The following is a 16,207-nucleotide window of genomic DNA, read 5'->3' on the forward strand; positions in this document are numbered from 1 at the left end:
TCTGACAGCTCTTGGGGCCATAGGAATAACTGCTCCTCCCTCAGGATTTACAAACAGCCCCTCTGGGGCAGGGGGCGGGGCCTAGGAAGACCCAGTCACATGACTGTCCGAGGTGGGAACTCAGCACAGCAAATCAGAGATGACAGGAAACTGGACACTGGGCAAGAGCCCTCAGGATAGGGATTGAAGGAAATCTTTTAAACCACCGATGCTGAAATAAGACTTTAGTGTGCACAAAGAAAGCTCACATTAGTGACGGAGAGAGGAAGGAGGGTGGGAGGGCCCAGGAGGCCCTGGGAAACCGGAGTGTGGAGACAAAGGCCTTGGGGCATAGGAGATGGCTGGGAGGGAAGGAGAGCGGAGGGGTGGGCCAGGCAGGCAGAGGCCATATCCGTTGCCTGGTGGGGGTCAGGGGCTGTGTGGAGGCAGGCTCTTGCTTCACCACACTGGTCCTCCTCTCGCCTCTGTTGTTCTTAGCTTCCTCCTGTTCCCTGAGCCCTGTTCGCTTCCTGCCAGAGCCAAGAGCCTAGGGCCGGCCCTGCCCTGCTCCTTTAGTCTTTCCAGGGGCTGAAGTACTGGGCCTGTGGCAAGGAGAAAAACAGAGTGTGATGGCCCTGGCCCAGGTGGTGCCCACCGTCTTGCTGCTCCAACTCTTCAGCAGCAACATTCACTGCAGGCTCCTCGTGTCACGTGCTGAACTACAAAAGTCCTGTGGCTCCCAGTCCAGGGGAGAACACGGTAGGTCAACAGGCCACTTGACCACAGCACATGAGTGCTCTGTCTGGGTTCCCTCTACTCCTGGCTCGAAGGCCCAGGGCAGTGTGAAAGGAAAGTGGGGCCGGCCTCTTGACTTTGCCAGGCCACGAATCACTTCTTCTTTTCATGACAAACATGCTTTTCCCCACCAGAGACTAGTGTGATCCAGTTCCTTGGGGATTGAGGGTGAGGTTTGCTCTCCAGCTTTCTCAGAGACTTGTGAAATCTGAGACCCAAGCCACAGCCTGTGGCCAATGTGTCAGACCCAAGTCAGAGGTTACAGGAGGAAGGACAAACAGAGAAGTCAGAGCACAGGCAAGTTGGGAGCCCAGGAGCATTCGGAGGATGGGTGGAGAGATTCTCACCAGACCCAGCCTGTCTCCATCAAGGGCTGGGGGCTAGGGGAGGGAAGAGTTCCTGAGCCAGCCGGTGCTGCCTGTCAGAGGGACAGAGGCCAGAAGAGAGGCTGCCAGAGCAGGGGTTGGGCTGTGCTTAAGTCTGCAGGCTCAGGAGTCAGGCTGGATCTGTGCCTTGGTTCTGACATTTACACGCTGCCTGCTGCCTGTGTGATGGGGCAAGCTATTTAACCTCTCAGTGACTCTGGTTAGCTTGCTCATCTGTAAAATGGGATCATAACAATACCTGTCTCATGGGGTTATCTGGATTCATAGAGAAAAGAGTCTTAGTTCAGTAAGTAGTACCTATGACTATTATTACCTAGAGAACTTGAGAAAATCAGGGGTGTGGAGGTTGTTGCTACAGAAATTGGAGAGACCAGGGCAGACTGAGAGGGTCCCTTTCAGCAGAGTAGGAGGCCAGCCTCAGGCCTGCAGAACAAGTGGGAAGAGGGTAGACAGTTGGGTCCTCTGGTGCCCCTTCCTGGCCCTGCTCACTGCTACTCCTGGCCCAGGCTCTACCCTCTTTAGGGTGAAGTTTTTCTTTGCATTTGCCCAGGAATTGGGCTCTCTGTTTCTCCCTCACTATACCCCCACACTGGGCATTTGATCCTTTTTTTTTTTTTTAAAGTTTATTTATTTCTTTTGAGAGAAAGAGTACATACACACACACACACACACACACACACACACACACACACACACACGTGGGGAATGGCAGAGAGAGAGGGCAGGGAGAGAGAACCCCAAGCAGGCTCCTCCTCAATGTCAGCTCAGAGTCTGCCTCAGGGCTCAGAACCAAGGAGATCTGACCTGAGCCGAAATCAAGAGTCCCCATGCTTAACTGCTAAACCGACTGAGCCACCCAGGCGCCCCAGGGCATTTGATTCTTGATAAGAAAGATGAAGGTCCTCCAAGGCAGCTCCACACCCCATGATGCCTTCTCCACCCATCTGCCAGTCAGGAGCTCAGGAGTTGCAGTGGGGGTTGGCATGCTGCTGGCTCTGGGCAGCCCACCTGACCACTTCCTTCCCCTCCTAAGCGGGGGGCTTGAGGGGGCACCACCTGGGGTTGGCAGTGAGCCAGGAGTTCCTGCCAGCGGACGTAGGTCTGGGCCGCCAGGTCCTTGAGTCTGGTCCGGTGCATGGCGTGGGGGCTCTCCCGGATATGGGTGTTGATGTGGCGGTCCAACTGCATGCACAGCAGCTGCAGCTCTCCCTGCAGGGGTGGGGTGTTCATGGGGGAGGGTGTGGCATGGGCCAGGCCCATCCGTAGTAGGGAAGGAGGGAGAATGAAGTCAGAGAAAGGGAGGGATAGATTTTTTTTTTTTAATATATGTTTTATGTTTATTTACTTATTTTTGAGAGGAAGAGAGAGTAGAGGGAGGGGCAGAGAGAGAAAAAGAATCCTAAGCAGGCTTCCATGCTCAGCAAGGAGCCTGATGCGGGGCTTGATATCATGACCATGAGATCAAGACCTGAGCAGATATCAAGAGCCAGATGCCCAACTGACTGAGCCACCTAGACACTCCGAGAGGGACAAATCTGAATGACTGCCCAGAAGTAGGGTAGGAAAGGGAGGAGAGGAATAGGGCAGCTGCTGGGGGCTCGGGTCAGTATCCATTAGCAATGCCTCATGGGACACTGGGAGAAGGAAGGAACCTGGCTCCCCTAGACCCACTTCTTTCTCAGCCTCCCACTCTTTGCAGCTCCTGACAGTGGGCTGGCCTCCACCTTAGCCTCTTGGATAACTCACCCACTGGTCTGGAGTAATGTCCTGGCAGCTGACCACCACCCCGGCCAGTGTCAGAAGGCTGTGGCACAGGTAGCAGACCTGGGAAGAACAGAGAGAGACAGGCTTCCCTAACTCCGTCCCCTCCCGACTCCTTGTTCTCAGGCCCAGCGGCCAAGGACAGGGACTCAGCCCACCATTGGGCTTCCACCGACAGTTTCCAAGGAGGTGTCTCTAAGGAGGGCTATAGACCCACTCACTCAGAACTCTTCCTCTGATGAATGACTATCTTCCCTTCATTCAGAAAAAGGAGAAATCTAATCTCTGCCATCTAGAAACCCATAAGGTCATGCAGCCCTGTCCCGGGAGCCCAGCATGCTAGGGACCTGTCCACTCTGACCTCTGCCTGGTATCTGTGGTCCTGCTCTGTTCCCTGAGGCACCCACCCATGCCAGATGCCACTATTTCTATGTGAGGACATGGCCCCTGGGTGTCCAGCCTGTCCCTCGGCAGGACACCACTTGCACAGACAGACGTGGAACCCTGTCTGGACAGTCAAACCATGTCGACCTGAAGAGGCAAATGAAGAGAAGAGAGGCAAATGGGAGACAGCTTTGGTTTAGCATCTGCACACTTTATCCTCCAACTCATATCCTTGCTCTTGTCCCCTGGACACTTGGGAGGCGGGATGTGCAAACAGAACAAAGGCCAATTCCATCAGATCAGGGAATGGTTTGATTCCTGGATGCCCCTGGACTCTGTCGCTGCCCATTCACTTATGGGACGTTCATCTGCTGTGCAGACCAAGTGAGGCGTAGGGAGGACCCTCAAAGACAGGTGTGGCTTCTGACCTGAAACACAGCCTGCTCCTGGTGCTCTGAACTCCTCTCTGTGGGCACTCCCCTCCTCCACTCAGAGGTGCCTGTTGCCTTGTCCCCTTTAGACTCCTATGTCTAAGATAGGGAGGGTGGCAGGAAACAACCCTACCGTTGTGACCGTGGCCGATAACTAGCTCTGAGGCTGAGCTGGGATGGGAGAGGCGAGCTCCAGAGACAGCCAGCAGGGTTTAAGCATGGTGATAACAGGGCTAGAGCTTAGAACCAGCCCAAGCCTCCCCTGTGCCCCCACTTTCTCTGCCAATACCGTCCTCCTCTCTAAGAGTATCTGGAGATGCCCCAGAAACAGCAGTGGCCACTCTGCACAGACCCAGTAGCCTCCTTAGGGCAGAAGCCAGAACCACTTTTGAGGGCACCAGACCTGATACTATGGAGTATCGTCTTGTTGAACTCAAATACTACTCTGCAAAATCCTGAGAAGGGAAGCCACCTACCCCCACCCTGGAGCCAGCCTGCTCTTCAGCGTGACAGCTGAGGCCCACAGGTGGTGTGACCCCACGGTCTGGCCAGGTTGGGCCACACCACACCCCGCAGGCAGGGAGAAGACGCAGTGGGGAAAGCCAAGGGGAGCGCCGGTGTGCCTTCCGGGCAGTGCTGCCCCAGGTTGGGCAAGATCCAGTTTCTGAGCCAGCTGCTCCTGTCAGGTCCTGCAGCTGCCCGTACCCGAATCCCCCAGCTGGGCTGGCGTGTCAGTGAGCTAGCTCGCTGGCAAGCTGCTCCTTCCCCCAAGCTCCCCTTCCCCAGCCTGTCCTGGCCTTAAGAAGGTCCACAGCATTCAGAACATTCAGAACCCTAACGCCTCAGTCCTCGCAAAAAGCTCAGGCCGCCCCCACTGCCCCCATAAAGCAGGCACAAGTCTGTATGCCAGACACTGTGCCTTGACTAAGACACAGCCACAAACACTTAGACATTAGAAAAAGATACTTCAGAGGCACCCGGGTGGCTCAGTTGGTTAAGCATCTGACTTCGGTTCAGGTTATGATCTCCTGGTCTGTGGGCTCAAGCCCTGCGTTGACCTCTGTGCTGACACCTCTGAGCCTGGAGTCTGCTTTCCATTCTGTATCTCCCTCTCTCTCTGCCCCTCCCCCCCCCCCACTCTCTCTCTCTCTCTCTCTCTCTCTCTCTCAAAAATAAAAAACATTAAAAAGAAAAGAAAAAGATACTCCAGGAAGGCAATCATTTGGTCAACAAATACTAAATCTTAGCTTCCCCATGGACCAAAAGGAGAAAGTGTCCTTCTAGGTTTTTTTGGTGGGGGAGGGGGTGATATGCAGCTCAGAAGGCTTCAGGGAGGAAGTGACTAAGCTAGGCCAGGCCTCAAAGGAACAGCAGGATCTGAGGTGAAGATGGCCCTGTTAAGGGTGGTGGCTGGGCTAAGATTACAACACCAGACAGATCCTAGGGCTGATGCAAGAAACAGAGGCAGGGCACATTGGGGGACTGACCATCAGGTGGCTGGCTGGGCTGCAGCAGGGGGGATGGAGGGAACATCCTGAGGACAGGGCTGGCCCCAGACAGCCTAGACAGTGAGCAGTGGAGGCCATTCGAGGCTCTTGAGCAGAGAGGTTGGGTTGTGGGAACAGATGGCCCCCAACCCCACCAGGGAAGGAGGCACCAGAATCAGTTTTGATGGAATTCACTAGAGTGAAAATGTGGCTCTCTCTGACAGGATTATAGGATGTGAGAAATAAGTCCACCAACCCAATCAAAAGAGGAACAGAGGAATGTGGAGACTTGGAGCACAGTGAAGTGAGGCTTTAATCAACGTTCTTGCAAGAGCAAGTGTTTGATGGACAGGCACACTCGGGGCAGTTACAGCAGACAATTCATCTCCTAGCGTGCAAGTCCCTCCCCTGGTTGCTCATTGGCTGAGTACTACAGAGGTTACAGCCTTACCCGGATGTCACCTATGCTCCTGTAAGGCACAAAGTAGTCTGATTGGAACAAATGTATGTTCCTTGAGGTGATGCAGAGACTTTCAGTCCCTCTTCTCTTTGTTCCCTGGAGCATGTTCATTGCAAAGCCCATGAAAATAAGCCTGCAAAATGGAGAGGGGAATAACCTGAAAGTGTCTAAGGGTTTGAGACTCCATTGTTGGAGGGTTGGCGGCAGCCGGGGGGGGGGGGGGGGGGGGGATTCGTACATATTTCCAATAGGTTGTAAACCTACTGTTAACCAGACAGCACAGCTTTTATTTGGTATTTCTGAAAATGAATCATCTCCCTTACTTCTCACATAGGACACCCTTTATCTTTTCTTTTCTAGGGTTATTTTTCTACAATGTGGGTGCTTTATTCGGATAAGCCAAATACAATTAAAGTTTTTAAAAATTAATTTTAAAGAAGACAATACCAGGGGCGCCTGGGTGGCGCAGTCGGTTAAGCGTCCGACTTCAGCCAGGTCACGATCTCGCGGTCTGTGAGTTCGAGCCCCGCGTCAGGCTCTGGGCTGATGGCTCGGAGCCTGGAGCCTGTTTCCGATTCTGTGTCTCCCTCTCTCTCTGCCCCTCCCCCGTTCATGCTCTGTCTCTCTCTATCCCAAGAATAAATAAATAAATTTAAAAAAAAAAAAAAAAAAAAAAAAGAAGACAATACCAGTTATTATTGATTGAGCCTATTGGATTTAGGGTAGGTGTGGGGGCAAGGGAGAAAGACATGACCCTGAAAAAGAGCAGTGCTCTTAGCACGGGGGCCCCTCTTTGAGAGGGCACTGAACAAGCTGCTAGTGAGAGGTGGTAGGAGTTGCCAAGAAAATATCCAAGGGCCACAGAGCCATGGGTTGGTCAGAGGAAGGCCGGGAAAGACGCCTATCTGAGTGATCTTTGCATTTCAGAGGCCCCTGTGCTGTGTACAAAGCCCTGGGCTAAAAGGGATCTTGGAGCCACTCTGGAATTGGTACAGAGGCCAGTCTCTGTCCCTGGAGGTTTCAGGCAATCTTGCTCCCCCTCTCCCCCCCCCCCCCCAAAGAATCTATCTTCTGGGAGGGAGGCGGGGTGAGGGTGGGTCCAGGATCTGAGGAATGCCCTGGAGGAAAGTCTGTGCTGTGGGGGATTTACTGAGAGAAAAAAGCTGCTTGGGACTAAGTGTGTGTGGGTTTCACAACTTGATTCTTAGGCTGATTCCCATAATTGAATCTAGAGGGAAAATCCCAGGAAAACTATTCTGAATGTGTGTTTGGGGGGGGGGGGGTGGCGAATAACAAGAAGGAAATGGTAGTCCTGAAGATAGGACCCTGTTTACCACATTTTATAAGCTGATTTCCCAAATCAGGAAGAAAACCTTGCCCACTAGCTGCAAGGAGGGCTGAGTGCATATCTTCCTTACACTTAGGGGTGATCCCTTGAGGGGAGGCCCTTCAAGGAAGACTTTGATCCAACGTAAGGGGAGGTGATTCAACGGGTGCACAGAAATCACCACAAAGACAGTAGTTTTTATAGTTGTACTTTTGGGAAAGAAAGGTTTCATACTGCATGGGAAGCATCCGGCCCATCTGGTCCTCTCCCTTTCCTGAGACACCCCCCCACCTCCGCCGTGACCCCGGCATTGAGGAGAGGTAAGAGACAAAAAGAGCTCATCTAGAAAAAGGGAAAAGGAAAAAAGGTGGCACTGAGAGCATGCATAGCTTCTTCTGAACCCCACCCTTCCCAGACTCTTCTCCCTTGCTCCGTTTTGTGAAGGTTCCAGGAGCAGACATTAGCAGAAACTGGGGCTGTGGCTAGGAGGGGGCTGCACCTGAGCCTCCTTCCTCTGAGAGGCAGGCCCTGGGCACCAGCAGAGGTGGGGAGGGCAGGCCATTCTCTGGAGGACACAGAGTAAACAGCCAGGTGTGGGAGTTACGTTTCCTGCTCCAGTCACACCGTGGCCAGCTCCTGAACTTAGCAAGCCTGTTCCTGTCCTGGCTGGCACCACGGAGACATGGGGCTGTCTTCCCTTTCAAGACACAGGGAAGGGAAGTTGGGCCTGGGCCATGCAGTAGCTGGGCTGGTACACGGAGACGCCAAGGCCCCCTGCCTTCTCCCATTTCCTCCACAGCTGGAAACGCAAGGTGGCCCTTTCCTCAGCCTGAGGCACTTCCAAGTCCCTTAGTGTGTGTGTGTGTGTGTGTGTGTGTGTGTGTGTGTGTGTGTGTGTGTCTGGAGGGGGTAGAAGTCAGTGTGGCTTCAGGGTTAAAGGGCAGTGCAGAGACACTCCTTGGGGTGGGGGTGGGAGGTGCTATGCTTCTCCAGCCTTCAGGATGTGGTCTGAAGAATGGGCCCTCACCAGCTCAGGTGGCACAGCTCCTCCCCCACTGGGTGTCAGTGGAGGCTGGGAAGTCCCTATGGAAAATGGAGCCTAGGGAAACCTCAGTCAGCAAGTTGGGGAAAGGCAGAGTCTGAGGGTAAGGAGTGGGACGTGCCTGAACCCAATGTGGACAAGACGAGACTGTCCCCTGCCAGTGAGGCCTTTAGCTTTCATTTTCTGGGTCTCTCTCCAGAGTCAGGCGGGCCAACTTTTCTGGGAAGTTCTGTGCTGTGCAGTATGCCTCCTTCCTGGCTCTAGAGCCTGAAGGCGGGCCCTGCCCTCCCCCTGGGGAAGGAGGACAAGGATGAGGGATAGGGCCTGTCACCCTCCCAGGAGGAGGGGAAGGCCAAATTCTCCTTTATCTGGTCCAGCTAGTTTTGACCCCGGGAACCACCAGCCAAGTCTCCATTTGTAGCACTTTCGTCACAAGACAAAAGGAAAAAAGGGTGAACATTTCCCAGGAATTCCATCCTTTAGAAAATTCCCCTCCAGCTAATGCCAAGGAGCAGGCTGTGGCCTGGGTTATTTACACAAAAAATGGGCAGAAAGGAGGCAGAGGATCTCCCAGGAAGCCACTCGCTCTGGCCAGAACATTACGGTTTCTTCCACCTCCAGTCATGACCAAAGATCCAGGCTTACCCTAGGCAAGTCTCCAAACCAAGCCCTCTCTCTGGGGGCTGCCAGGCCGGGTTGGCATCCTGTGGGAGCAGGTCCAGCCAGGCTCTGGGGCAGCTGCCTGGGGTGCTGGGGTTGGGACGGTGGGGAACAAAGGCCGACTCAGGAACACCTGCTGAGGAAAACCAAGACTGACCCAAAGGACATGGCCTCCCCTGCCTGGCTGCTAGGGCCAAGGGGCTCCTGCTCAGGAAGCTGGCCCTGAATGCCTACAGGTACCAGCTCCCTGCATGGGATGCCAGGAGCCCAGAGCAGCCTCCTTTGCTATCTCCTCTCTATGCTCACAGGACCTGCATTCAACCACAACCTGCCTAGGCTGCTCTCAGCTCTGTCCAGAGGGCCTGACGATGGACCCCAGGGGGAGAATTCTGCACAGTCCCGTCATTGCCACATGTGGGTCCACTCACGGCTTTTGCTCGGCTGGAGACAGATGCACCCACACATGATGAAGGTCTAGAACTAAGCTAGTCTGGGAAAGACTGAAGCAGCACTGGTCTGCCATGGCACAATTCAGACCCAAGGCTAGAGCTGGGCCTCCACCAATTCTCTTTTCTTTTTTTCTTTTTGAAATTAAATTGAAACCTACAGCACCACTTCACAGTGCCCTGACCCAGCAGGGCTCCCGGAGAGGCCTGATGGTTCTCATTTTGAGCAGATGTGGAAGCTGAGCTTGGAGAGGTCCCCCGACTGCATAACTATCTCCAGTAAGGGTTAGGTCTGAAGCAGATGTCTGTACTCTCTCCCTAAGGCTGAACAAGCTCTATGTGTGTTTTCCATAAAGGGGACTTAACACTGAAGACACCTCCTTTCAGAAAGAACAGGCTCCCTTTGCACTGCACAGCAGGGGCCTAAAGGCCTGATAGTGGAAGGACAGGGAGAAGACGAGGCTGTACCCCCAGACAGGGAGCAGGGCCCAAGCTTGAGCCCCAAGGGCATGGTCCAGGTACCTTACCACAGGATGGGCAAAAAACAACAACAATAATTAGTAATGACTAATCCTGAGGTAGGGCCACTTGCAGGCCCCAGGCTAAGAGCCTTAGCCTGGTGAGAGAGCCAAACCTTGTCCAGCTGGTATGTCCACTAGAACACAAGATGAGAGGGGATGCATTTTTCTTTTTTTTTTTAAATTTTTTTTTTCAACGTTTTTTATTTATTTTTGGGACAGAGAGAGACATAGCATGAACGGGGGAGGGGCAGAGAGAGAGGGAGACACAGAGTCGGAAGCAGACTCCAGGCTCCGAGCCATCAGCCCAGAGCCCGACGCGGGGCTTGAACTCATGGACTGGGAGATCGTGACCTGGCTGAAGTCGGACGCTTAACCGACTGCGCCACCCAGGCGCCCCGGGGATGCATTTTTCTAGGTGAGCCCCATCGCGACAGGTCCTGGAGTATAGCACCTGCCATCACCTCTAGGATGCTATTTCTTCCCTGTGCCCACAAGCAAAGCACATGACATATTCCCCTTGCTCATGCTGCTACTGCTCCAAGGTTACTCCCTGACCTCGGCTTGGGGCCGGCACTAAAGCAGCAAGCAGAGGACTGTGCTCAACGGAAAGCTGAGTTTGGAAGAGAGTCTGACCAGGACAGGTCATGGGTCATAAGTCCTAGCAAGAAGGAAATGACAAGGATGCATGACTGTTAATTAGGAAATGAGACAGTGCCACAAGGTCTCTTTGCTGCCAAGGGTCTCTGAAGGCACAGAGCTGAGAGGCCCGAGAGCAGAAGCAAAAGGCAGGGCTCCTGCCACACTTACCCTCTGGGCTTACAAGGCCAGACAGTTGGTTCTGTAAATGGAGGTGCCGGTGTAGGCACGGGGGTGGGTGGAGCCCAAACGTGGAGCAAAGATGAGGCCAACTGAGGGTGACAGGAGACAGGCTGGCAGAGTTTGGCTAGGAACCGGACTTCTGGCTCAGCTGTGGGGAATAGCCACTGCCTGGAAAGTTGCTCTCAGGTTCCAGCTGGATGGATGGGCAGGCAGTATCCACGGAGACTGCTGAAGGATCCCAGAGGCCCAGCATGTGCCCATCTGCTCAGATTCCTCAGAAGATGGGCCCCTTAACTGGACTTCTGGCTGCTCAGAGAAAATACTCATACTTCTCTCTGCCCAGGGTCAGAGACTCAAGACCCAGAGACTCAAGACCCTAAACCCAAGACAGATAGAAGGATTCTCTTTTAAGCTTTATCCCAAACTGGACCCTGAGCAGCCTTGGCCCCTGCTCCCGGTACTGAGGATAAGGAGGGACATGGGAGGCCCTGGCACAGTGGAGTTGGGGTAGGAAAGAGATGGAGTTGGGACAAAAGCAGGAAGACTAGGGGCTTTTAATTCCTATGGATCTGCTGCAGGGAGGTTATCTCAGAGCATCTGACCCATTCCTGTGTCTGCTGGTGGGAGGAATAAGGGGCTGCAAGCAAACCTTTGCTAGAGTGCTCCCACCCAGCCCACCCTTCCTTTCTGGCTTCCTGCTGGCCGTGGGGGGTAGGGGAGATGACAAGTGGGGATTGGCTGGCTCTTCCTGCTCCTCCGGCTGGGATGAGAGACCCTGACCCCAGGGGGATGTGGACCGGAAACCCAGCTCTGCTGACTCCCCAGAGAGGGACAAGATTCTCAGTGCAAACGTTTGAGAATTTAGGGCTGGCCATGCGCATGCACATCAGTATGTGGGTGCCAGTGTTGGAGGGAGCCACTGAAACCATCCAGGGTGCGGGCATGGGCATCTTTCAGGGGCTGGAGAGGCTGCAGAGAGTACTGGCCTCTTCAAAAGCCATTTCCTCAAAAGCTTCTTCTCTTTCTTATCTTTCTCTTTCACTCACTGAAGTGGTGAGCTCACCTCGTGTGCTGACATGGGAAGAACCTAGAAAGCACTATTCTTATACTTGTCAAGGATACTGGAGAGTAGGGCCATTGCCCATGGCTGCAGACCAGGCCATGGGCATCTAAAGTTTTGGGGTACTCAGGATCCTGCTCTCTCCTTTATCAGAGTGTCCCAGTCTCCCATTCCCTATACTCCATGGTGATGACTTCAGCCCTGACTCCAGGGGAAGACATGTGACCCAGGCCTGCCAATCACTATATGCCTGGCTATATGACTGGCTTACAGATGAGCACATGACCCAATCCAAGCCACTGAGACTCAACTCTGGGATTCTAGACAGAATTTCTTTCCCCCTGGATAGGGCTGCTGAGGGAAGGACAGAAGCCTGGAGTTTCTCAGGGTCAGCAGGGAAGGCCTGCCTTGGAATGCACCAAAGGGGCAGAGCTGAGAGATGTAGAGAACAACACTGAGGTTTCATGACTCTGCTCAACTCCTGGTCCGGCTGAGCCCAATGAGCTGTTCCAGGACCTTCCAGGATGTGTGTCTGTGTTTCTGTAACTACAAAGTCCTGGCAAAGGCATGGGAGAAGGGACAAAAAAGGCAGTGAGCAGAAGAGCAGTTGAGAAGGCCATGGCCTGCCTGGAAACTGCTATTCCAACTGAGGAAGTGAGTGAGGGACTTTACACATCTTTCCTCGTCCCCCTTAGCTGCCTGGTGGGAGCTGAGCCCAGGCTGCTCAGTGCAGCACTTACAAGGCAATGTTCCTTGGAAGGTACAGCCCAGGAGGAGAGGCCGGTGTGTGGGGCTGGATGCAGATGAGGTGGGAAGGGTCCCTCCCACAGGGCTGCACCTGCTAGGGCAGCCATTTCAGTGGGAGCAGTGGGACGCAGCTGAGATTGACTCTGGACCGATCCTCACAGGCAACTCTGTTTAGTTGTGTAAAGCAACGTGTGAACAGGCCATGGGTCAAATGAACAGACTGCAATGACCATGGGGATCCAAGGGCAGGGAAGACAGGTCAGGCACTGCCAGGAAGAAGGAACAGCAGGAGCAAAGAAAATGGGAGGCTTGACCTCTCACATTTCCCAGGATTTCTGGAAAAGATGTCCCCTGTCTGGAATCAAATGATGTGGTTTGACTTGCAGGAGAAAAACTGAAGGCATGAAGTAGGGTCTGCTGACAGAGGGGCTGAATGTGATGGGAGAGGCATTCAGGATTGCCTTTTCTTATGTAAGAATGGGAGGAAGACAATCACAGGGTTGTTGAGGAGGACTCTGAGGACTTGAAAGATGAAGAGAAGGAGTAGTGTTGGGCCAGAAGCAGATGAGTCACCTTGCATGGGGTAAGGGCTCTGCCTGAGGGAGGGACCCCCATGGGTCGCAAGAGGACTGGGCCTGGGGCAAGAGCAGGTTCAGAAGCTGCCTGAAGAATCCAAGCCTGCCCTCCCCCCAGTTTTAACTCTGTCGCTTCAAGCCCTGCTCACACACTTGCAAAGAAGCCAGAGTTCCTGGGACCCAAACAAAGCTGGTTTGGGCCTGGGCCCCATGTGGCCTTCAGATGCTCAGAAGTACCCGTTCTGAAGAGGCACAGCAGCCTCCTAGGTGGGTGTGACCTGGGACTGATGCTTGGATCACTCCTTTGGGTCAGCTTCCCAGAGGCCATCTCTTTGAGGTTTATTTCAAAAGATGTTTGATGTTCTTCACTTTGGAGGAAGTAAGGAGGAACCAATCACAGACTTGGCAGGGAAGAACTCAGGATTCCTGAATATTTGTTTTCTGTCTTTTTTTTTTTTAATTAACTAATTTATTTTGAGAGAGAGAAAGAGAGAAAGTGTGTGTGTGCGTGCATGTGTGTGTGCATGCACACAAGCAGGGGAGGGGCAGAGAGAGAAGGAGAGAGAGAATCCCAAGAAGGCTCCTCACTATCAGCGCAGAACCCAACATGGGGCTTGAACTCATAAACTGTGAGATCATGACCTAAGCAGACACCAAGAGTCAGATGCTTAACTGACTAAGCCACCCAGGTGTCCTATTTTCTGTTTCTTAAAACTAGTTGGTTTCTTCCCAACCCATCTAATCTTGCCCTAACCAAGGTCTCCAGCCCTGTGGGTATGACTCTCCGTAAGGTATAGGGTAAGGGGCAGGAAATAAGGATGGGCTCTTGCAGGTGAGAAGGCGGAGAGTGTGCGGAGAGGGGGAGGCTCCTGTTCCACCTGTGCTTCTGGGTGACCCAGGGTGAGGGGCCTGTGCTCCAGCCAAGACTGAGGGGGTATGAGCCACCAGGGCTTAGCGGCACCCTTTCTGCTCACTCCCCACAACCTCCCAAACCACACCCCAGTCACTCAGGCTGCTCTTGGCAGGGTTACCAACACAGGGACAGGCCAGCTGCCTTTGCAGCAGGAGCAAAAGCAGTAAAACTTGTTTGTCAACTCTACTAACATGAGGGTACACCACAAAGATATAAAGACATGTACACAACACATATGCACACATGCACACAGACATACATGTATGCACCCAGACACACACACACACACACACACACACACACACACACACACACACGGCAGGCCCACACCCTCTGCAGAAGATGTGCAGAGACCCAGGAGTGAGCTCAAAGGAGTTTGTGGGGGCAGAGCAGAGTTTGTTTACCCCAGAGCATCACTCCAGCTTGGAGCGCTCCCCCGCCCCCGCATAAAATCAACTCTTTACACACACACCTTCTCTAATACACAAACCATCCCTAAGCCTCACAAGCACAGAGCCAGACAGCAAGCGGTGTGCGTGGTGAGGAAGCTGACTGGAGCCACCTGAAGTCCTCAGGCTTGCTTTGGGTGGTGGGGCCTCCTGCAGCTGCCCCCCAGCCCCTGGGGGAGATGGGGACCATCACAGATGCAGAGCCCTCAGTGGGCCCTGCACTGCCTGCCCCACGAGGACACTCATCAGGCTCCATGGAGAACATGCCCAGGAGGACGAGGAGAAAGGAACCCAGTTTCTGGTGCCTCAATGCAGCCCCAATCTGGGACTTCCCTCTTTGTGAACCTCTGTTTTCTTCTCACACAATGACAGTTAACTTCCTCAAAGTTCCCAAATTGAACCAAACTGGGGAAAAACTTATTACCCACTATAAGGATTCTGGTTCTGTAGACCTTCCAAAACTCCAGGGGAAGAATGGAACAACAAAAATTCCTTCACTATAGCAAAGGGCCAGGGGAGAGGTGGAGGAAGGGGGGGGGGGGGGGAGAGCAAGAAACAACAAGAAAGTATGGTAAATAGAAACAGAACATACAATGGCAGGTCTAACAAGACCAAAACATCAATAATCTCAATAAACGTGAACAGGCCAACATTCTGAGGTTGGGCAGAATGCAAGTAGACAAAATCTGGACCAAAATGGTCCATGCAAGTCAGCTAAAAGGAAACTCCTGGTTCTGGGTTAGAAGGCTGAGTGGGTCACTTTGAGGGGACAGCAGCAAATTGCATCCAGTCACATGTTTGTCTGCAGAGCAGTCAGAAGGACAGCCTCACCCACAGGGGCCTGGGGTGTGGGGGGAGGGGTGCTGGTCTCTTACTGAACTGGTATCCAAGGACCAAATGGAGGCACTGGGAGGCCAACTCTCTGGAGCTGGTTCCTGCATTAAAACATCCTTTCCACCTCTCTCATCTGAATGCCACTGCCTCTTGAGGGGCTGTCTCAGACCCCCATGCCTCACTCTGGCCTAGATGTTTATTCTCCTCTGGGAGAGACCCGCTCAAACCAGGTGAGCACAGGGCCACTAATAACCACCAAGGGGCCAAGCAACCCCTTTATCAAGAGCACTTTAAAAGGCTGGAAGTGTTCTAATCATCTTGTTAGGAAGCAGAATCCTTTCTTCCTTTTTTTCAGAATCTTATATTCCACACAAGCTCTGCCATGATTTGCTAGGACACTTTGTGCCCTGACCCAGCTAGGACAAACAGCCAGGGCAGGAGCCCTTCCGTGGCCTCCCCTCCAGCCTCCCTGAAGGGTTGCAGCAGGACCATGTTGCTGCTTTTTGTTGTTCTTGGTGGTTAGCTTTCCCAGGCAGGAATCTCACTAGCTTATAATTACGAACAATGTGCCCTGATTGGTTCTCTCATAAGCAGGTAACACTTCTGAAGTCAAGGACCTCCAACAAGAGAAGTGCAGGCTATAAACCCTTGTGGCCTTAATGAAACAAGGACTTTAAGAGACAAGGCGGCTGACAAGCAGAGGCTGGTCAGAGGGCATGCAGAGGGAGGGAGGTTTTGAGAAGCAGGGCAGGAGGGTGGATGGCCATAATGGGGTGGTAGAATAGAGTTCAGGGAGGGGGAGAGGAACTCATGTTGCATTCATTCGTTCATTCATTCACTCATCTAGTGCCAAATATGCCATGCCGAGAAGCCCTGGCTGTGCTCATGGTCTAGCTGGGGAGACCAACAAGTAAAGGGTCAACTGCAAAGCCACAGGATCAGTGAGGAGAGAAAGTCAAGCCCTGGGGCACCAGTCAGCAGCTCTCCCAGCCAGCCACTGGAGGAGAGGGCAGGGAGGGGAAGAAGGCTGGGAGCTTCCTAGGAGAGGGAGGAGACTGGGCCAAACACCTACCCCCTCCTTCGTTCCCGCTGCAAAGGAGGAGATGGGGAGAATAGGGGGAGGGGAGCCTG

At 53.4% G+C, this 16,207-nt stretch overlaps 1 protein-coding gene across 5 annotated transcripts in view; it reads right to left on the reverse strand.

The window, feature by feature from the left end:
- Positions 1-209: 209 nt before the first annotated feature.
- Positions 210-16,207, reverse strand: part of FAM178B (family with sequence similarity 178 member B) — a 115,535-nt gene continuing 99,537 nt past the window's right edge. For 2 of the 5 annotated variants that reach the window (XR_009248703.1, XR_009248702.1), the window contains 3 exons: positions 2,907-2,984; positions 1,474-2,369; positions 210-581 (listed from right to left, as the gene is read on the reverse strand). Coding sequence is in view for 3 of the 5 variants with exons in the window: in XM_058684333.1 (XP_058540316.1) it covers positions 552-581; positions 2,217-2,369; positions 2,907-2,984 (261 nt within the window). In the remaining 2 variants the exon portion in view is untranslated. The remainder of the gene's footprint in view (positions 582-1,473; positions 2,370-2,906; positions 2,985-16,207) is intronic. The other 3 variants (XM_058684333.1, XM_058684332.1, XM_058684334.1) reach the window with 2 other exon arrangements.

Source organism: Neofelis nebulosa, chromosome 9 (genome assembly GCF_028018385.1).
Source record: "Neofelis nebulosa isolate mNeoNeb1 chromosome 9, mNeoNeb1.pri, whole genome shotgun sequence".
In the NCBI taxonomy this organism is placed as follows: domain Eukaryota; kingdom Metazoa; phylum Chordata; class Mammalia; order Carnivora; family Felidae; genus Neofelis; species Neofelis nebulosa.